The following is a 21,258-nucleotide window of genomic DNA, read 5'->3' as shown; positions in this document are numbered from 1 at the left end:
GTGATGAACGAGAGCAGTAGAGAGAGTAGTGAAAAAAGGCGAGAGGAAGAAGCGGGTCCAACTCGACGACATCGAGTATAAAAAAAAGGGTTTGTCGCTGGCGGATCACGCACCCTTCTGCTTTGTCGCCGGCGAATCGGAGCTGCTTCTCCGTTGGTGTCAGTCGCCAGCGGAAGCCAGGCCTCGGCTTTCCCTCTGAAAACGAGAAATAGAGCACTCACGCATCAGCTACGTTTCGCGAAATCTGAAATCTGCTCTGGAATTCAGTCATCTCCGATCACTCGATGCGAACTCGGCGCTCAAACGAACATGGGCGTTACAGGAACCTCACGAATCACAACAACTGCACGCAACAAGGCCGCCGATCCGGGTCTCTTATTCGAAACCAGTTTAGCTTTCGATTTGAACTTTGCGGCGCCTGACGGGGCGTCAGCTTACACATGCAATCGAGGGTAGGGGGTACACGGAGTACTTGGTACAGTCCGACGATCCGTTCGGGCCGCCGCCGCCGTCCTCCTCCTCCTCCCTCCGGCGTCGCGTCGAGGAACAGAGCGGGAGTCCTCAGACCTTGTCCTTGAGCTTGTCGCCCCTAACGACGGGGTTGGCGCGCGCGATGGCATCGCGGCCGGCGGCGCGGAAGTCGAAGGCGCACGCGTGCCGCTCCGGGTACCGGTGCACGCCGCAGAAGGTGGCGCCGCAGCGGCACGCGAACCCCGTGAGGCCCACGCGCCTCCGGCAGCTCGCGCACCTGCCCGCCTGCCTGGCGCCCGCGGGGGCCATCGCTGGAGCCACGGGCTCGGAAGAGGCCACGGCCGCGATGACCGCCTCGGAAGCAGCGGAAGCTGAGGCAGCGGCGGAGGACGGCGTGAAGGCCGGCTGGTGCTGGTTGAGGTCGCGGTAGCACTTGGAGCAGAGGTCCAGCGTGGCGGGGCTGCCGAAGAAGCCGCAGTTGTTGGCGCACAGGCGGTGGCCCTCCTGCCACCTCTGCCGCTGCTGCTCCTCCGCCATGGCCGCCGGGTCAGGGACGGCGCGGCGCAGGGCAGGCTGGGCTGGGGTTGGGGGGTGGACGGGAAGCGGAGGGCGGAAGGGATTAAAAAGGCGTTGCGTAAAGCGGCCGAAAGGTGTGGAGGGGGAAGGATCGATCGGTCGACCGATCGGTTTGGCTTTTGTTTCAAGGGACGGGAAGGGATAGCGACAAGGCCACGGCAGGTCGGCCGCGGCGTGACGGCGACGGCGGCGACGGTTGGGTTGCTACGGCGGGGTGAGCGGTGGACGGCTGGTAAGAGGAAGGGCGACGACGACGGGGAACGGAACGGGTGTCTGTTACGTGCGCGCGCGTTTGGTCCAGCCGTGCCGACCTGCCGTGTCGTCCGGCCCATGGTTTGGCCGTACAGACTCCAGACGTTGCTGCCTTGCTGGTGGCATGGGATACACTCCGGTTTTTGGATCTGACGGCAACGCGGGATCCGATGGATATCTCCTCAAACTAATCAAACTTGACCTGGCTCTTCCTTGGTATGGTAAAAATTTGGCTGAAATTTGCTTGAGCTGGAACTTGCAAATTTCTTGGAATTAGAGACGGCGCATGCCAGCAAAACCAGTATTTTTTCACCGGAGCACAGTGAACAAGGCACAGTACAGAGTACAGACACGGTCGCACGGCACGCGGTCACGCTGGACAGGACAGCGAGGGAGCGTGGAGTGAGTCAGATCAGGACAGCTCTCGCTAGCTTGCTTGCTGTTGCTGTGATCTTTGGGGAAATCAGCAAACGAAGCGCTAGTCTCTTGTACGCCATGGACCCATACCCATCTTATTTAAGTGTGCTTGCCTATGTTTAGCTGTGGCAAGCTTGGCACGCACCACTGCGAATGGATACCGGAAAACATAGGTTGCACTTGCACGAGCTGGACACCATATGAACACTTCAGTCTTCACCGATCCTGCGATCCACCTGAAACGTTCTTTAGAAGGAAAAGATTCATCTGAAGCAACTTGAACAGTGTTCCTTGAAGGGGGGTTTTCTTTTTTGACGCCATGTACCTTGAAGTTCTTTTTTTTTTTGACAGGAATGTACCTTGAAGTTGGTCGGCCCCTCCTTGCAAAATCTGGACCTAAGCTGTTGGTGGGCCTTATCCGAGCAAACTCCGTCTCTGCCTTTGGGCCTGCAGCGTAATGCATCACTGACTGAGACCATGGGCCGAAGTTTACTCCGTGCTGACTGAACCTCGAACGGTTTTAATATCGTTTCAATTTCAACCTTCCCCGTGAAGGAGACTGGGCGTGGGCCAGGAAAAGAAAGCCCACATGATCCGACGACCAGCAGCAGCAGTTCGGAAAAACTTTACCTGGGGAAAGACCGCCCCACGGCATTGTATCAAGAAGGAAACCTTCCGAACCTCTGCTCCACCTATATACAGTAGCTTATCATCCGTGAGAAGGCCGAGCTCCAACTATGCTTTAGAATGGGAACAATTTTTTTTACGCGACACGGGAAAAATTCACCAGCCGGGCTAAACCCCTTTCGCAGCAGCAGCAATTCGGAGAAGAAAAATTCCAGTGGGCACTGGGCAGCAGCACCAAAAGCATCTGAATCTGATACTACGGGTACCTCGTTGGCAGGGGCTGCTCCTGTGCCGACATACTCTGGCAAAGTTTGTATTGTAATCTTCCAGGATGTACACACTATCGTCGGACCCGGGCTGATTTATTTATCCATAACCTCCAACATCTTTGTAATCACCGAAGCTAAATCTTCAGGCTAAAGGAACCAAAAGGGGTTTACCAAATCAACAAGGGGCGGCAGCACAGAGAGCCCGGGAGATAAGAACACGGAACAACCAAAACAAATTGCAAGAATCTGAGACCAATTGCACCTGTAAAGACGAGGATCGGAGATGGATGGCCAAGGCAAAGCACGCACGCCCCCCCGGCCGGCCGGGGCGAGGCGAGACGCAATGCAAAAGGTGGGGGGCAAAGATGCCGCCGCCCACGCAAGACAGACAATGCCATCCCTGATCAGAGACGCAACAAGCTAGCTTAGCTAGGCGGGCCGGAAGATATGGGAGTACAACCACGACGACCGCCAGCGATCGTAACCACAAGTCCGCAGTTGTACTGCACAAGCCGGGGGAGGCGCGGTGTACTTCCGGTACTAGCGTACTACACCGCGAGCTCTGAGAGAGGGGCGCGGGGCAGGTTAGGCCGGCCGGGCATCTTGGGCAACAGCAACAACCACTGTGCCTTTTGAGCTTTCTCGCTCTCCTATCCGGGCTGCTTTGTTCGTCTGTGGTGCGCGTCCGTCCAACCACTGACCCACCACCGGTCGCCGGCTTCTGCTTTCTTGCTACGCCACCGCGCGCCGGCTATTTATGGAGCCCCCGATCCATGAAGGCAGGGCACACGCCGACGCCGACGCCGATCGAGCTAGCTCCCACCGACGTCTTGCAGTCCTACCTCCTCCGTCCCGCCCGCCGCCTCAGAGATCCGTGAGCCATGGCCGCTGAGGTAACCAATCTCCTTCGTTCCCTGCATCGGATCCTCACATATTTAGTTTTCTATTCACAGAATCATTGTTATGATTAAGGATTGCAACTAGAGAAAATCAGCAAACTACATAACGAGAACATGATTGATCGCCTCATGTTCTGAGTTTCAGATGTAGAATGAGATGCATTGGAGTTTAGAGTTTTATTTGATTGTTGGTAACTAGAGCTAGCTAGCTTCGTCATACAGATACAGTATGATGTTTTGCTGGTCTGATTATCTTCATTTTCTCTGAGCTCCAGATGTACAAGGACATTGGAGCCCCTGATTTTGTTTATTGCTGGTGCCATATGTGAGAGCTTATATGATGTTTTCTTGGTCTGATTATCTTCACTTGACCATGCAGACTGTTGTCCTCAAGGTTGCTATGTCATGCGAGGGTTGTGCCGGGGCGGTCAGGAGAGTGCTGTCCAAGATGGAAGGTTAGTTTTTTTTTTCTCACAGCAACTTTTATAGCATCTCTTACCAACAAAGCCTAGCTAGTTGCCTGCTTGCCTGCACCATGGGAAACTTACCAGCAAATTGATCAATTGATCCGAGGGCAAAAACCCTAATCTGTCAAAATGTTAAAATTTGTATGTAGTACCACCTACCAGTTTACCACCCATGGATATGAGTGATCTGTAGCTAATGCTTGTTCTTATGGAATATTGGAATCAGGAGTTGAGACCTTTGACATAGACCTCAAGGAGCAGAAGGTGACAGTCAAAGGCAATGTCAAGCCTGAGGATGTCTTCCAGACAGTTTCCAAGTCGGGGAAGAAGACCTCCTACTGGGAGGGCGAAGCCACAGCCCAGGCTGCTCCGGCGCCTCCAGCTGCAGAAGCAGCTCCCAGCACCGAGGCAGAAGCGCCTGCGGCCGAGGCTGCACCAGAGATCACCCCAGCCAAAGCTGCTGCACCAGAGATCGCCCCAGCCAAATCTGACGCTTGATCGTCACATGTGATGCTGCGACACCTAAACCTTACTCTAGAACTAGCTGGGACACCGAGTCTTGTGCGGTTTGCATCATGTTATTGCCACTCTAGCAAGTGATTGCGAATTATAGAATAAATGATAAACTCAGTGGTGCGCGTGTGTGATTTCAAGATGAACAAATCCCTTGCAGGATTCTTGTTCATTACTTTTACCATTGCTTTCGAGTTCCCCCTAAACACTTGTCCAAGACCCTTTTGTCTGACAAAAAGGGACATGAGTGCAATCCATGTTAAACCTCATAGCTTGAGGTTTCTAGATTCTAATATGATCTCTTTCAATGATAATGCATTGTGTTGACCGGTAAATAACTCACTTATTGATTCGAAGTTGCTTGTTTGCAAAACTACCAGAGGTTTAATTTGTTTACTTGATTTCTTTTTTTGAGAGGATTTTCTTTGAGAGGAATTGTTTACTTCATTTCAAAACTGTAATGATGCATTTACTTGATCACAGCCTCTCAACATTCCAATGGCTCACTTTTCTTGTTTTAGAAGACATGGGAGGGGGAAAAAATGCCTACATTCGCTATTTTGCACTTTGGTGAAAACACAGTTACAAGGTCTAAGCGAAATGGTTTATCAATTATTTGCCAACCTGAAAATGTACATTGGTATATATATCCACTGCAAGGAGTTAATAGGTCTCACCAGCTGATACAAATGAGAAATATAACGAATTTAAATAAAGTGGATAGCCGAATAAAGAACAATTCTTGATGAATTAGAGCTAGAAAGTTGTCTCGAGTTACCTGTGTTATTATTAGCACGAAGCTTGGTTTTGTTTTCCTAGCATTTTCTTTTGTTTGGCCTGTATAAACTCTTATATGCTTTCAATAAAATCAAAGACTCTCTTTTCTTAACAAAAACTCTTGATGAATTCTGCCACGATTCACAAGTATCACGAGCTTTCAGGAACATGTTAAAAACACGACATAATAAGAACTTTGTCCGCTGTAGCCAGCGATTCAGTAATTCTAGAAATTAATTGCTAGAGTACAGTGTTTAGGGAAGTATAAATTAAATTAACCTAACTTTCCAAAAGAAATTAATTTCCTTAGCCTACTTATCCACAGTAACCACGTGTATCATAAGTTGATATAATAGCTATCATATGTGGATTATATAACTTGGACCGTTGGATTGGGTCTTAGCTTGCTGGTCAAATGTGGATTATAGTCGACTACTAGAGTGCAACCTAGTTTAGTTATCCAATATAATCCACATATGATAAACCGATAATCCAAGTACCGTAGACAATTTCAGTTCTAACAAAAAACACATTTCTAAGAGGGGATGACAGGACTGCACATAGTCTCAAGAGGGAATTCATTTAGGCATCACCCATCAACGATCCTGGATCAAGGAACTGTAAAAGAAACAAAATAAATAAGAGAAAATTGAAAGCCGGACGAGGGACTGGTATGCTATCCAGGATGCTTTTATCTCTCTGGGCGTGCTCTTCGTCGGGGAGAAGAATTTGCTGATGCTGCTCCCGAGATTCCGACGAGCCCCGGACGGCGGCGCCGTGCAAATGCTCGTGCCGTTCGAAGAAGGAAGGAGAACGACCTGACGTCGCAGTGGGCGGGCGGGCGGGCCTTGCCTTGATCTGGGCTGGAACCTAGAAATAGATGGGCCAAATCGCGAGGACTCTCTCTCACTCCTGGAGAGCGGAGAAAGAAAAGGCCCACCTGCACCTTATCCCACTGTTTCCTCCTGGCCACTCCATTCGAATCCTCCTCGTCCCCGATTGCAGTTCTCATCGCAGCCTCCAATGGCGCCTCCCCCTCCTCCTCTGCTCCCGCGCTCTTCCAGCTTCTGCAGCAGCGCCGTCACCCCCGCGTCCCCACACAAGGGCAGCCACAGGTCCAGCTCGTCCATCCCAAACGCCGCCGCCGCCACTCCGGCCGCCGCGGCGCAGCTCTCGCTTCTCCGCGCCCACGCGCGCGCCGGCCGGATGCGGCCCGCGCGGGAGGTGTTCGATGCAATGCCAGCGCCGGAACGGTCGCTCGTCTCCTGGACCGCGCTCATGTCCGGGTACGCCACTCACGGCCCGGCCGCCGAGGCGCTCGAGCTGCTCCTCTGCATGCTCGGCCTGCTCCTCAGGCCCGACGCCTTCGTCTTCTCCGTCGCGCTGCGCGCATGCGCCGCCGTCGGGAGCCTCCGCCTCGGCAGGCAGCTGCACGCCGCCGTCGCCAAGCTAGGCTACGTGGGCGCGGACCTCTTCGTGGCCAACGGCCTCGTCACCATGTACTCAAGCTGCCAGTCCCTTCGTTGCGCTGAGAAGGTGTTCGATGGCATCACCGCGCCGGACCTGGTTTCCTTGACCTCCATGCTCAGCGCATACACCGAGAACGGATGTGACGCCGAGGCACTGATGCTGTTCATGGAAATGGTCCGTGATGGCGTCGCGTGCGATGCTTTCACTCTGTCGGTGGCACTCAGGGCAGCTTCGAGTTTGGGCCATGTGGGATTGGGCCAGCAGCTGCACTGCTGCATGATCAAGATGGGGTTGGTCGGCAATGAATTCCTGGGTAATTGTCTGATCGGATTCTATGGGAGGTCCGGTGAACTGCAGCTGATGCGTAAGGTGTTCGTTAAGATGGATGTCAAAGATTTGGTTTCTTGGAACACCATAATCCAGAGCTATGCAGAAAACTTGTGTGATAAAGAGGCCTTAGCCCATTTTCGTGCTATGATGTTTGAATGCGAAGAATGCGACGAGTTTACATTGGGCAGCATTCTGCATGTCATTACCAGAAGAGGTGCTTTTGATCATGGTATGGAAATACACGGTTACCTCATCCGAGCAGGTTTGGACTCGGATAAGCATGTCATGAGCGCTCTCATGGATATGTATGTCAATTGGGCCACTCTTCATAAGCGGCACCAGATGTTTCCCTTGAGGATGTTAAAATATTATTTGTCAGTCCAGGGGGAGCTTGATCAGTTCATCGTGGCAAGCAGTCTGAAGTCATGTGCTTCTGATCTAGATCTGGCAGCAGGGAGGATGTTGCATGCCTGCATTTTAAAGTCCAATATGAATTCAGATTCTTTTGTTACTAGTTCCTTGGTCGACATGTATGCTAAATGCGGTGGTCTGGAGGAATCAAATCTTCTGTTTTCAAGAATCAAGAATCCAGACACAGCTGCGTGGTCTGCTGTTATCTCAGGAAACTGTCTGAATGGTCAGTACGGAAGAGCAATGCATTTGTTTAGGAGGATGCAGGGAGAGCATGTGCAGCCTAACGAATTCACATACACCGCTGTGCTTACGGCGTGTATGGCTCTTGGAGATGCTGTAGGTGGTATGGAGATCCACAGCAACTCGATCCGAAATGGGTATGGAACCAACACCTCTATTCTGAAAAGTTTGGTTAACTTTTACTTTAGAAAAGGCTGGTACCACCATGCTCTGAAACTGTGCTTATCACTCTCAAGCCATGAGGTTTCTTGGGGCACATTGGTTGAAGCATTTTCTCAAGTTGACGATAATGTCGAAATAGTTAATCTCTTTCATGTTATCCAACGCTGCGGGGTGGAGCTTGACCACCATACGGCACGTCTCATCTTGAGTTCCTGCGGAAAACTGGCACTTCTTGAGGAAGGGCTGCAAGCACATGCCTACATGACTAAGCGTGGTCTTGCTTCCACAGCCTGTATGAACAGCCATCTCATCAACATGTACTCTAGTTGTGGTAGCCTCAGACATGCTTTCGATGCCTTCAACTACATGGCTGACAAGGATGCATCTTCGTGGACCTCAATAATCGCAGCGAACGTGGAAAACGGCTGCCCAGAGACCGCCATTCGCCTGTTTTCACAGATGCTAATGAAGGAGAAGTGCCGTCCAACTTCGCAGGCATTCTTGTTTGTGCTGAAGGCCTGCGCAGAAACCGGCCTTGTAAGTGAAGCCTTCAGGTTCTTTGTGTCCATGACCGAGGTTTACAGGATACAGCCCTCGGAGGGGCATTTCTCCCACATGATCGAGGTGTTGGGTCGTGCTGGGATGTTCAAGGAGGCAGAGCATTTCATTGACAGTGTTGTTCCTTCTGAATCTGGTGCGTCGGCCAGGGGTTTGCTTTGCGCTGCCAAACAGAATAGAAATGATAAGACCGTGAAGCTTGCAGCAGACAAGCTAGCGAGGCTGGTTCCGGGTGCCTGTTGAGCTAACGGTTCACATTCACTTGGAAGGATGAACATGTTCAGCATCTACAAGTTGCTCTAGTAGCACTACTACCTCAAGGGTGCATGCTCCTATCACTGACGCACGGTGTGAATACTGTAACTGCAGATTTGGTCTAGTACTTCTGTAAATGTAATAGGGTTTCGTACATGATTTACTGGAGTAAAATTCTTGTATCAATCCACTTGTTATCCGAGCCAAATGTACCATGGGGGTGCGTGATTGACGTTGACCACGTTAGACGGGCATGTACTGACTGAAATTTTAATTTTTTGCGTTACCTATGTGAAGCTAAAACACTAGCTCTGACTAAACTAATCCTGATGATAAGTTACTGCGCATACGACATCTGTTATCATGGCTTTGAGTCTCGACCAGGTGGACAGTTACCACGATCAAACAAAACAAACTACCACACCGTGGAAGCCGTCGAGTCTCCGACGACGGCGGCGACGAGGGGCTCGCCAGACCTCGGGGATCTCGCCGTGCTGCCATTATCTCTGTTCTCGTATCCCAAGGACCCATCAACAGTGGAGAGAGGACCAGTGCGGATTTTATCACAGGGAGAAGAAATGGAGAAATAATTATGACGCTGGGCCTGGCCGAGAACGAGACGGCCGCTCGCCTTGCCGGCGGCCCGGGAAGACGTGCGGGCGCGGCCCCGGTGCAGGCCTCCAGGCAGCAGAGTGGCAAACGAGACGCCCGCACGCCAAACGGCACCGCTCGGGCGCACCGACCGTACACGTCCGCACCATTTCTCCACCACGCCAGCCACTAGTACAACAAAACTCCGGCCGGGCGGCCGGCCGGAGCCGCGAAACCAAACCCGGGTCAACGGCCGACAGCCCACTGTCCCAGAAGACGAAGCCCATAAAAGAAGAAGAGTGGGCTCGCGCACCGCCGCCTCCTCCTCTTCCTTCCTCCGCCTTCCCTTCTCTCCCATCCTCCCTCATCCGCGACCCCACCCAACCCTCGCGTCGCGGCGTCCGATCCCATCTCAATTCCCATTTCCCACCCGGCGTCGCCGCAGGCCGCACTCCATCGCGCCGCGCGGTGCCGCTCCGCCCGCCCATGTGACCGCGCGAGTTGCGCCCCCAGTCTCTCTCTCTCTCTCTCTCCCCCCAATCCGCGGCGGGCGGGCGGGGAGCCCGGGGCGGGCAATAAAAATCCGGGGGGAGATTCCGCCCTCCGTGGCGGGGATGGGGCAGGAGGGGATGGGGTACAACAGCAAGGGGGGAGGCGGGGGCGGCGGAGGGCTCCCGATGACGGCGCCGCGGCCGCGGGGCGCGTCGCCGCTCGGCCACCACCACAGCCGCTCGCGCAAGATCCACCGCACCTTCAACAACCTCAAGATCACCGTGCTCTGCGGCCTCGTCACCATCCTCGTCCTCCGGGGCACCATCGGCCTCAACCTCTCCCTCCCCTCGCAGCCCTCCGACGCCGAGGCGCTCGCCGGCGCCAAGGCCGTCGAGGACATCGACCGCATCCTCCGCGAGATCCGCTCCGACTCCGGCCCGGACCCCGACGACGAGGGCGGCGACTTCAGCGCCGCCTCCGGGTTCAACGCCTCCGCGCTCAGCGCCGCCGAGGCCGCAGCGGCGTACGAGGCCGCCGCGGGCAAGTACACGCTCGGGCCCAAGATCTCCGACTGGGACGAGCAGCGGCGTGAATGGCTCGCCCAGAATCCGGGGTTCCCGGCCACTGTTGCCGGGGGGAAGCCCAGGATAATGCTCGTTACTGGCTCCCAGCCGGGGCCCTGCGACAACCCGCTCGGCGACCACTACCTGCTCAAGTCCACCAAGAACAAGATCGATTACTGCCGCCTCCACGGCATCGAGATCGTCCACAACCTCGCGCACCTCGACACCGAGCTCGCGGGATACTGGGCCAAGCTGCCCCTGCTCCGCCGCCTCATGCTCTCCCACCCGGAGGTCGAGTGGATCTGGTGGATGGACAGCGACGCGCTCTTCACCGACATGGCATTCGAGCTGCCCCTGTCGCGCTACGAGGGTCACAACCTCATCATCCACGGGTACCAAGACCTGCTCTTCGAGAAGCACTCCTGGATCGCGCTCAACACAGGCAGCTTCCTCTTCCGGAATTGCCAGTGGTCGCTTGACCTCCTGGACGCGTGGGCACCCATGGGGCCCAAGGGGTTCATCCGTGACCAGGCCGGCAAGGTACTCACGGCGAACCTCAAGGGCCGGCCAGCATTTGAGGCTGACGACCAGTCGGCGTTGATTTACCTCTTGCTCTCGCAAAAGGATAAGTGGATGGACAAGGTGTTCATAGAGAATTCTTACTACTTGCATGGCTTCTGGGCTGGGCTGGTGGACAAGTATGAGGAGATGATGGAGAATCACCACCCAGGGCTTGGTGATGAGCGGTGGCCTTTTGTGACACACTTTGTTGGGTGCAAGCCATGCGGGAGCTATGGAGATTACCCAGTGGAGCGCTGCCTCAAGAGCATGGAGCGAGCGTTCAATTTTGCTGATAACCAGGTGCTTCGGCTGTATGGTTTCTCACACAAGGGGCTGGAAAGCCCCAAGATTAAGAGGATCAGGGATCAGACAACCAGGCCAATTAATGATGTGGAGAACTTAGATATGAAGGCCAGAATATCGATGGCTTCTTGATGATTCAGATGAGTTGGTGGTATGATATTTTCATACTTGCTTTGGCTATCAACAGGGTCAGAGCATCTTGTGATATGGGGACATTGTTGTTCTAGTTTCCACTCTCTTTCTCTCCCTTTTCCTTTTGTTCACCAATCGTTATTGCTATGTAACAGGTAGAGGTTGCGATCTTTGTTTGTTATGGAGTTAAACATGATAGGAGATCAAATCTGAAAATAGCATCACTTTTGTACTTTATTGCATTTCATTTTTGGTGCTAGGTTCTAGCGGGACAAATATCACTAATATGTGGATCTTGTGCATTGTAGTAGTTATAGTTCTCTTTAATCTTCACCTTTTGTCTTCCATGGTTGAATTAATGAAGCATGTTGATCGCTAATTAAATGTATCTAAACATTCATTAAGATTTCCCCGCATCTAATTTCTGCCGGTATAGCACCGTATGCTTCGAACTTCGTTACTTATTACAATGTGTCAAGTAGGATGTATCCTGATTTAGCTTCTCATCTTCATTTGGTGGTATTTTCTCATTGTCTTCTTTCATGTCTTAGTAAAAAATAATTCATGGTTTGGTAACTTCTATGTTATTTCCCATTTAAATTAGAACCAGTATTCTGATAGTTATTTTGAAGTAGCAAGTTACTATGAAACAAAGGATAGTACATATACATCAACCACTTACATGAGAAATAATGATAAAATAAAAGACAGCGTGGTACTTAGTGACCCTGGTTTTGTTTAGGAAACACCTCATCTCGTTTGTCTCCAGCAGTTCAACTTTTGTTGGTTACTTGCATCAATTCCTAAATCCTAAACCGCAATTAAAGGTGGAATGACCATAGCATCTTATAGTGCCTGTTGTTATTATGTTTCTTCATGTGATTTTTACTGTTGATAGATTGATGGCTCGCTGCTACATTGTTTGGGAAATGTTTACTTCTTTTTGTCATTCAGACATTCAGACCAATATATTGAAGCAAGCTATTTTTTTTGAGGGTCCAACATGTTGTGATGTCATGGTCATTATAACAGATAATTTTATACAATGCTTCATCATTTGTGACCGGAATGAATATTTTGTCCCTTCACAACCCAGGTTGCTAATTGTAGGAATGCTTCTACTGTTCTAAAGAGTCTCTGATTCTGGAGAATAATTTATTAGAACCTTTTCTTATGTTGTTTGATTCTATTATTAGACTGCAATGCTGCTAGACATTTACTTCGCTTTTATGATTTAGGTTGGAAAGGTGATGAAAATGCAGTTGCTTTATTAGTAAATTCAGGTAGTTCAGCACACACATATATATACATGCAGCTTTTGCCTTTCCAAACATTGTATTGGAGATACATGTAGCTGCAAGTTGCTACCTGTTTCTGAACAAGATTTGGATAACTATTCTGTAAATTTTTGGACACTATGCCTGGTAAAGATCATTTATTAGACACCCTTGTCAGAGGAGACAATATCTTATGGTATTTTGAACCAACAATAATAATACATATCTCTTTGTTTTCTACCATTTTAGTAGCAGTCATATTACTTGCTGGGTTTGCTGATGTTTTGTAGACTTCTGTTGTGGTTTTTAGTTGTAATTCCTTAACTGGAACAGGTTGTAAAAGCTTAAATCAGCAAGAGTTATTTAGCTTTTCTTAACGAGCAGATTGTTCAATGAGTATTTGGAGCTCATTAAGGATTTGAATCCCGGTTTGCCTTTTTGGAACATTTCTTTCGATGTTTAGCGGGTTTACTTTCTGGTTCGTTTTCACTTGATATAGGGTTTTCAAAATTCAAGTTTGGAAGGTGTTGTTTTTGCTCGCTTTACTCCTACTTTATTGGCAAGAAAATGACAGCAGTACTGGCAACTTAAGCAGAAGAGTATTTCACAACTAGAGGTGCCCAGAGTGTGCTAGGGACCTGTCCCATTCCTGAAAGTCTGATTCAGATCTAAGTAACAAACTGTACATAAACAGACAACAGGAAAGAAAATGTGAAGTGGCGTAAGGATGTTCCTATGCTCGGATTAAAGGTCCAAATTCATGTTTGCCAAGCATTCAGACAACAGGCAGCGCTACAGTTTGTTACTGTTGCTGCTGATCCACGAAGTGACGTTCCCCTTGGAGCTCCATCCTCGTCGCACGCAGGCGCTGATTGGATTAGGCTTGATCGTGCAGGCCACCTGTTTTCTTTGGATTGACAAATTTAATCAATCAAGGGGGCTGATGTGATAATGGACACAACGTGTAATGAACGATGAGGCCCATTTCTGTAAGTGAATATTAATCGATTAATCAACATCTGGTAATGCGCTGCGACTACTGCTGTATAAATGTTTTGTTTTACTTGAGGTATGTCCGCCTGCAGGTATATCCTCTCTGTCATGGAGATTTGCGACATGGATGGATCTCAAGGAGCAGTGGTTGTACGATCTGTGAAGACCTGACCATGTGCGGTTCCATGCTCCTGTAATGTTGTCCTACCAAACCAGTGTACGATTTGAGATGACGACCAGACCATGTGCGGCTCTATGGGGGCTAAACTTGCACCATCATAGATTGCGAAACCAGATTAGTATAATCTTCACTTGTGCAATGGAGCATTCACAGCTACATAAGCTGTTTGTGTTCATGCCTGAAAAAAAAAGGAATCAACAGGGCTCTACTTCCTCTAGTTGCAGATTTAGTTGCTTGTGGTTTTCGATCGATTCATGTTTACTAGACTTGTTCTGCTGTTTTAGTGGTGAGTCTTCTTAACTCGAACAGGCTACTGAAAGCCTAAACCATGATGAAACAATTCATCTTGATCTCCATGTACCTTGAAAGCCGAGCATAAATTTAATTCTGTGTAGCGGATCAAGATATGCTCAGACTAACTGCTACGATCAGGATTTCCATGCATGTTTTGTTGACCTGATGACTTTGTTCCCTGCAGCTATATCCTCGCTGTCAAGGGACCTGGGAAAATGGATCTCAAGGAACCAAGGTAGTACTACTGAGCACCAGCTAGTACGATCTGAGGAGACGAACTGACCATGTGCAGATTTATGATTCTGTCTTACCGAACAAATAATCCTTTTTCTCGGACTGAATATCTGTGCACCGTCATAGACATAAAACAGGACTACTCTTCTACTGTACAGCAGAGCATGCACAATCAAAAGTGCTTCTTTCTGTTTTCTGCGTGAGTTTTCTTGGTTTTATGTAATCACAACCATGTAACCTTCCACCTGCTTCCTTCTTAAATGCAGTGCAGTGCAGTGCTCCTGCTTTATTTAAAAAAAAAACAGCTATTGGAGTGCTGGTGTTCACACCTACTTAGATAGAAGAGGAAAAAAAAAGAAATTGCTCGATTATCCACACAAAGTGTCGGTTCTGGAAATAGCCGGCAGTTAAACCTACTTGGATTGTGTACGGTGCATTGTGATCGGAGGTGACCTAACACATAATAACTCAAGATTTATACTGATTTAGGTAAATGTACCCTACATCCAGTCAGGGTTGGTCGAATGTATTGCTTGAGCCCAGGTGCTCGTGAAAGTTGGGGAGTTACAATCTTTCAAGTGGAGGATGAATATATTGAATTTCAGTCCTCTTTCCTAGGCGGCTAACCCTCCCTTTTATAGTTCAACGCGGGTCTTCTTTGCAGGGGAACTAGAGGTAGAAAAACGCAGGTAGAGAGAGAGAGAGAGAGAGAGAGAGTTCCTAGCCCTGCCAGTTGGGGTCGTCAGCTCTATCAGTCGGGATCGCCAACTTTGTCAGTCGGAGTCCTCGGGCGGCCACTGTCCAAGTCCCGTCTCGCGGAGTGGCCGTGTTGTTCTGTCCGTGTGCGTCGTGCTCTGCCAATCGGAGAGGTAGGCGTGCGCTGGTAGGTACGGTATGGTGGTCACGCTCCGTCCTCAGCGTTATGCCCTATCATTCCGCCAATGATGGGGGCGTGCCCTCTGCGTCGTGATGACGTTGTGTCCCGTCCCTTCGCAAGGACGAGCAGATAAAATAGTGTCCCCCTGTAGTGGCAGTAAGGGGGACTGTAACCCCGTGGGGAGAGTGGCTGGTCCTATACGGTAGTTGACTCTGGTGCGTTTGTCCTTATCCTCAGCACCTACTCCCGGAGATGGTCAGTGTGCGAGGTCCGACCGGCCCCCGACCTCGTTAGTCGGGGGAAAGTAACACATGCGTGGCGGAGTCCGGTCGGTGCCCCAGATCAGGACCATGGTACGGACCTAGGCCCTGGTCGTCCACTCGGTTGGGGACGCGGGTCGAGGCTCCTGTCGACCAGTCGGCTAGTCGGAACTGTGGGCTTGGGTGGCCTGGAGAAAGTCACGGCCTAGGAGGGCGGTCGTTTGATCCATGCACTGTCTTAGACTATCCAGAGTGCCAGCAGGAAGTGACGGCCTAGGAGGGCGGCTTTGTGATTTGTTTAATCACGAAGGCGCTATTCTCATTGCGTCGTGCTTTTAGCTCAGAGTGAGAGGTCGCATCGCTCTGCCTCAGCTGCAAAGAGACACAACACAGGAGAGGCTCCCCCTGTGACCGTGAGTAAATCGGGGTTGCCTTGGTCTGGACCATGTAATGAGTGCGCCGCAGTGGTACCACCGCCTACTTTTGGTGTGGAATATCGAGGCCTGCCAAATCCGTCACATCGGCCCACCGTGGGGGAGTTCCTCCATGTTTCCCCAGTGAGGGTTTCCATCCTTTTGAGGCGGAGCCGTGCGCCACGTGGTGAAGCTGGCTCGCAAGACAGGGAGGTGCCTGGGTGGCTATAAATGGAGGCCTCCGGGGCTCCATTTTTGAACTCATCCAGAACCCGAGTCGTGGGTGAACCTTGTGTTGTATAATGGAGTTGCTCTTACCCAGTGTGCGTCCGCCTGACGGAGTCGGTGGTTCCTTCACCATCTGGTGCTAGAAGAATGCTTGCGAGCAGCAGGGGATAGCACGCGGGCGACGCCGTTCGCTCGGGCTTTTCCCAAGCTCGATCCTCTGAGCATTTCGCTCAGATGATCAAGGGAAGCAGGTGCGCAGGCAGGGCACCGTCTCTGTTGGGCAGTCGTTGCAGCTTCCCCAGGCGCCCTAGGCGACCATGGGGGAGGTGTCGGCTCCCGGCGGTGGATGTATCGGTGCTTCCACCGGTCGGATCCGGGTACGGGGAGGAACTCCTCATCCCTTCCTAGTGCGAGGCGTGCCTGCGGGAGTTGCCTGAGCGAAACAGCTCCTCGGTGTCGCTTGAGACGGCGAGGGAGTTCAGTTGACGGCAGCGGCGAGTGGACTGCTCGTCGGCGTCCCCTGCCAGGTCGTCCTTGAGGAAGGGGGTGTAAGAAGAAGGCTTGCGAGGAAAAAGTTCTTGCCAACCTTTCCGCACTTGCAGCAGCCCTCCTTAGGGATTTCTTGCCAACCTTGTGGTGGTAACGGGTTTTTGTACTTTGGAACAGCCCTGGGCCGACTGTACTTTTGTAATACTTATTTGCCAAGAATAAAGTGCATTTATTCTGGAGTACTTTGTTTCTGCTGCGCCTGACTACGAGTCCGATCGAGGGCTGGAAGTTTGTCGTCCTTTCCGAGTAGGAACATGGTACTCCGAATTGCCGCGGCTTTTGTCATAAAGGGGAGCGGTAGGGTCGGGTGTATTGTATGCGTGCACATGTAGAGGTGACCCTGTCCGCGGTCTCCCCGGCTGGAGGGGCTGAGCCAGTGTCACTTTCCTTGATGGCTCAAGTGATGGGCTCGATGAGCTCCTAACAGGTGTGCTCGGGCATAATTTCTGGCGTCCGAGTGGAATCTGGGTCCGTTGTTCGTGATGGGGTCGGCATAGCCCATAGGTGGCATTCCACTACTCCGTGACCCGCCTCCTAGCAGATGCCCGAGTCATCTGACCGACTCAGGTGGCCCGTTGGCCTATCCTCCATGGAGATTCTGTGGGCATGGCTAGAGGTCCGGATCGGACGAGAAGGTTGAGATGATCCGAATCGCTACCTGAGCAGGTCAGGCAAGGGTCGCTAGGTCTCATCTGCGTTTTCTCCCATGGCTCTGTTTGACGTGAGGCGGCCTTGAGTCCTCCGTGGACTGGCCTTCGAACCTCGATTGGTTGGGTTCCCGAGTCGGGACCCATCGGCGTGTGCCCTTTCAGGTCTTAGGATATTCCGAAAATCAAGTAATTAAATGCAGTTATTGATCGGGGGCGTGTCCCAAGGAAACTTATTTTCGCACGCACGCGCGGTCATGTGTGCCCCAGTGCCGCGTGCTGGGTCTTGTCAGTTGGGCTTCCGCGAGGCGCCCTTAAATGGGGGAAGGGCCGGAGGTCATCATCTTCATCCGTCTCACCCTTGCCTTTGCTCCAGCCGCCGGTGCCATCCTTCTTCCTTTATTCTGCTAGCGCCACCACTTTCCTTCTCCACCCTTGTCGCGTCTAAGGAGGAAGAGGGGGAGAAAGGGAGGAAAAGAGAGAAAAAAGTTGTTGCAGTTCCCACTCCTGTGGCCACAATGTCGATATGGAGGCCATCGACATTGCGGCGAAGGGATTGCTACCGCCGAAAGCGATGGCACACTGTAGGGCTCCCCCAGTAGAGCACGAGGAGCTACAGCTCAAAGCCGGTGAGATCATGAGCTTTGTCGCGTTCCACGAGCGCAGCCTCGGGTACCCAGCGCACCCGTTCCTACTCAATCTACTGAACGAGTGAGAGCTGGAGTTGCAGCACCTCAACCCGAATAGGGTGCTCCACATTGCGAGCTTCGTCACGCTCTGTGAGGGTTTCCTCAGAATAGATCTGCACGCGAATCTATTCTGAGCCTTCTTCCACGGTCGAGGCCTGACAGTGAAGGGGGACATGGAGCTCGCGCCGGTCGGTGGCTTCGGCCTGCAAAAGAGGCCTCGCCCGTCAGGGGACTACCCGGCGTACACCCAGCGGATTCGAACTGGGGGTGGCATGAAGAATGGTTCTACATCAGGAACCCGGCGTAGATGTTGTTCCCGGCATTTACGGGGGTGCGCCTTTTAAAGAAGAATAGTTGGACATGGGGGCTGGTCACCGCGGAGAAGGGCCGTGTGGAGCTTCTCGAGGTCACGCTGCAGAAGCGCGTCACGAAGGAGGGTCTCGACGGGGTGCATCTTTTAAGCACCATATAGTACCGTCGTGTCATCCCGTTGGCCGTTAGGACGACCAAGATGTGGGAGTACAGTGGCATCATGGATCCCGACCGGGTGTCGACGGCGGCAGTGACCAACGACGAGGTGTGGTCGTGGCTTGATGTGGTGCTCAAGGTGGGGAATCAGCGGACCGTCGGTGGTCCGCAGGCCTTTGACAAGGAACACCCACCGGTTCTGGTTAGTTTTTCCCCTCTCCTTCCTACTGGTCCTCGTGCACCCGACCGGCTCCTGACCTTAGCTTGTTTTTCCAGGGACTCGGTTGTCCCCAATCCTACCCTCATCTCCTGAAGGGGGCAGCGGGCACAGCCAAACAAGCTGCCCAGGCAGAGGCCTTCTAGGGCAGGAAGAAGAAGAAGGCCGAGAAGGCAGACAGGAGGCAGAAGAAGGAGATGAAGATCGAGCATCGGGTCCGGATGGGGGAGGAACGCGATGCCATCCAAGAAGAGCTCGAGTCGGAGCCCTTGTCCAACTCCGACGACGGTGAAGAGTTGGAGGATGTGGAGTCGGCCGACTCCATGTTCGTGATTGGACCCCATGATGCCGGGGCGTCGGGGACACGAAGGACCCCGAGGCATCGTCCAGTGCTCCTGAGGCGAGAAAGCGCGCCACCGATGGGGGCTGCGTAGGAGGAGGAGGCGAAGCAGGCCCAAGTGGTGCGGTCACCGGAGTGCGCTATATCGGAGGCGCGTCCGGAGATGGCTAGTGCGGCCGACCCGACGAGTGGTCAGGAGTATGCCGTACCTAGCTCCCTACAGAGTGCACCAGACATGGCACTTCGCAGGCTGGTGGGGGAGCAGCGGGGTCGGTCCCCGCCTCGGCTGACACGCCTCGGCTCGGCTCGCTACCGCCGTCGAGGCGTCCGGAGTTTTGTACTTCCCCACTCGCCCGGGCGTCAAGGTAAGAGAATTATTTTGCAGCTTTGGTCCTGTTTCCGGATATTTTCGCTTATTCCGCTCTTTCTCGTAGTGCCTTGATGTTGACCAGCCTATAGCCTAGTGTTGAGCAAGTACCGTGGAGGCCGAACCCGGCATTGTTTGCTCCAATCCAAGGAGGGGGCCGGGGATTAGCTTCTACGAGCAGGTCACCGGTGATGGTGGCGATCCCCGTACAGTTCGGTGCAGGAGTGACCGTGGCGATGCCTCCCCCCGTCCAATGCAGGAAGGGAGGAGGAAATCATGGCCCCCGAGTCCCCAGGTGGAGGTGGAGTTGGTTCCTCAGCATGGTCCCAGCTGGAGGAGGATGAGGGGGGCACTCCAGCGCTCGCAGACGTGGAGATCAAGACTGGGCTGCTCGCCGAACGCTAGGAGGTCCAGACTCGAGGGGATGAAAACCCCGACCAGGAGAGAGATCCCTCAATGCTGCAGGCGGCACTAGAGGGGAATCAGGAGCGGGACATGGTCCTGGCCTCTAGGCTGTCCGGATCTGCGAGTGGGTTGATCGCCGAGTGGGTGTGGCTCGACCCTGGCAAACTGGGTGAGGCTCCGTTTGTCCTAGTTGATGGAGGAGAAGCTCTAGGGTCTTCTCGAGCTGAGCGGGCAGTCGTCCTGTGGAGAGCTTGCTGCCAGAGAGTCGGGGCTCATAGAAGCCCTCAATAAGGTCAGGGTCGCTTGGCAGACCGCGACAGGTGAACTGCTAAGTTTTGCTCGGGTGAGTCTCAACGGCCCCTTCCTTGCCTCCATTTTTTTTTATGGTGGGTAATCTGTCTCGGCATTTCTGACTCTTCGCTTTGAAGAACTTGGAGAGGATTTCGTTGAGATGGTCCCAATTTCTCTGGGAGGAGCACGCCTGACTAGGGCAGGAGGCAGTGGCGCCGTGAATTGGAGGCTGCCCAGGAGTCGGTACTTCATGAGCGTGAGTGCGCGACTGCTGCCGAGCAGGGACTCACCGCGACTCGGTCAGCTCTGAGCGTGGAGCAGGAGGCCCGAGCCCTTGCTGAGGGGCAGGCTCAATCCAGGGGGCAGCATGTTGCCGAGTTGGAGGTGACGCTGACCTAGAGGGAAGAGGGGCTCAAGATCTCGGAGGATGCTATGTCTAGTGAGGAGCTATTTTTCTCTGTCCCGTCGGTTCTTGCTTCACCTTTTGTGACTTTAACTTCCCCTCTGCTCGTGCCCAGAATTAGGAGGGAGGAACAAGTTATGCGGGATGAGTTGACGCGGTCGGAGGAATCCCGCCGCTCTATTGAGTCAGAGCTAGCGGGCACCAAAGAGGTGATTGCGTGGAACTTGCAAGCACTGGCTAACTCCCTGGAGAGGAGCATGGTTCTCAAAGAGGAGCTTGGTCGGCTCCGAGTCGCGGCGCGGTCGGTGGTCACAGAGGTGCTCGGGCCTCGCCTGGGGTCGAGCGCGCTCGTCGACGACCTTTCGGAGGTTCCAGGAGAGGTGGCGGGGCTCATCACCGATGAAATCTTCCATGGCACCTCGAGAGTGTTGACGTTAGTGGCGTCGCATCACCCGACCCTCGCCTTTGAAGCAGTCGGGAGAGGCTACGCCGTTGGGTGGTCCGTCGACCAGCTCCGCGAACTTGGACAGAGCTTGGTGCCGGTCGCGATGGTGATCATGAAGGCGACCACAACGGAGTGGGTGAGGGAGGCCCGTCTCGTGGAAAGGGTAGCGGCCCTGGGCAAAGACGGCGGTCAGTCCATGGAAGCCGAGTCGTGTGCTGCCCGGACCGAGCCGGCACCAAGGCAAAGGAATCCTCCGGTTGACCCTGCGGTGTGGCTTCTCCCATCCGCGTCATCGGTCAACACGGATGAGATGCCGCAGTAAAAGTATTTGTGGTTAGCTT

General features: G+C 52.8%; 4 protein-coding genes and 1 long non-coding RNA gene across 7 annotated transcripts; 3 read left to right on the top strand and 2 right to left on the bottom strand.

The window, feature by feature from the left end:
- Nucleotides 1-299: 299 nt before the first annotated feature.
- Nucleotides 300-1,127, bottom strand: LOC112890681 (zinc finger A20 and AN1 domain-containing stress-associated protein 5-like). Its single transcript, XM_025957532.1, has one exon. The coding sequence runs from the start codon at nt 1,006-1,008 to the stop codon at nt 562-564; it is 447 nt and encodes a 148-aa protein (XP_025813317.1). The 5' UTR covers nt 1,009-1,127; the 3' UTR covers nt 300-561.
- Nucleotides 1,128-1,333: 206 nt separating this feature from the next.
- Nucleotides 1,334-3,274, bottom strand: LOC112890699. Of its 3 annotated transcripts, none has more exons than XR_003228330.1 (3): nt 2,875-3,274; nt 2,042-2,759; nt 1,334-1,941 (listed from the first exon to the last, which is right to left on the bottom strand). It is a non-coding gene; the product is annotated as an uncharacterized LOC112890699 (long non-coding RNA). The 3 variants fall into 3 exon arrangements; XR_003228329.1 differs by having other exon boundaries at nt 1,334-2,163; nt 2,259-2,759; XR_003228327.1 differs by having other exon boundaries at nt 1,334-2,163; nt 2,347-2,759.
- Nucleotides 3,275-3,341: 67 nt separating this feature from the next.
- On the top strand, nt 3,342-4,805 carry LOC112890692 (copper transport protein ATX1-like). The gene is made up of 3 exons (XM_025957543.1): nt 3,342-3,505; nt 3,891-3,966; nt 4,205-4,805. The coding sequence occupies exons 1-3, from the start codon at nt 3,494-3,496 to the stop codon at nt 4,474-4,476; spliced, it is 360 nt and encodes a 119-aa protein (XP_025813328.1). The 5' UTR covers nt 3,342-3,493; the 3' UTR covers nt 4,477-4,805.
- Nucleotides 4,806-6,246: 1,441 nt separating this feature from the next.
- Nucleotides 6,247-8,996, top strand: LOC112879034 (pentatricopeptide repeat-containing protein At4g13650-like). Its single transcript, XM_025943355.1, has one exon. It carries the CDS (start codon nt 6,292-6,294, stop codon nt 8,683-8,685), a length of 2,394 nt encoding a protein of 797 aa, XP_025799140.1. The 5' UTR covers nt 6,247-6,291; the 3' UTR covers nt 8,686-8,996.
- Nucleotides 8,997-9,524: 528 nt separating this feature from the next.
- LOC112901471 (probable glycosyltransferase 2) lies at nt 9,525-11,672 on the top strand. Its single transcript, XM_025970399.1, has one exon. The coding sequence runs from the start codon at nt 9,903-9,905 to the stop codon at nt 11,337-11,339; it is 1,437 nt and encodes a 478-aa protein (XP_025826184.1). The 5' UTR covers nt 9,525-9,902; the 3' UTR covers nt 11,340-11,672.
- The last annotated feature ends 9,586 nt before the right edge of the window (nt 11,673-21,258 follow it).

This window comes from Panicum hallii, chromosome 1, assembly GCF_002211085.1.
Source record: "Panicum hallii strain FIL2 chromosome 1, PHallii_v3.1, whole genome shotgun sequence".
NCBI lineage: Eukaryota > Viridiplantae > Streptophyta > Magnoliopsida > Poales > Poaceae > Panicum > Panicum hallii.
The sequence above is the reverse complement of the archived record's forward strand: the minus strand, read 5'-3'. Positions and strand labels throughout refer to the sequence as shown.

What these genes read in the sequence shown, in the direction of transcription:
- LOC112901471 (XM_025970399.1), top strand. Translation starts at nt 9,903, where the DNA reads ATGGGGCAGGAGGGGATGGGGTACAACAGCAAGGGGGGAGGCGGGGGC.
- LOC112890681 (XM_025957532.1), bottom strand. Translation starts at nt 1,008, where the DNA reads ATGGCGGAGGAGCAGCAGCGGCAGAGGTGGCAGGAGGGCCACCGCCTG.
- LOC112879034 (XM_025943355.1), top strand. Translation starts at nt 6,292, where the DNA reads ATGGCGCCTCCCCCTCCTCCTCTGCTCCCGCGCTCTTCCAGCTTCTGC.
- LOC112890692 (XM_025957543.1), top strand. An exon ending in AGTGCTGTCCAAGATGGAAG is followed by an intron (nt 3,967 to 4,204) that starts GTTAGTTTTTTT and finishes TATTGGAATCAG; the next exon opens with GAGTTGAGACCTTTGACATA.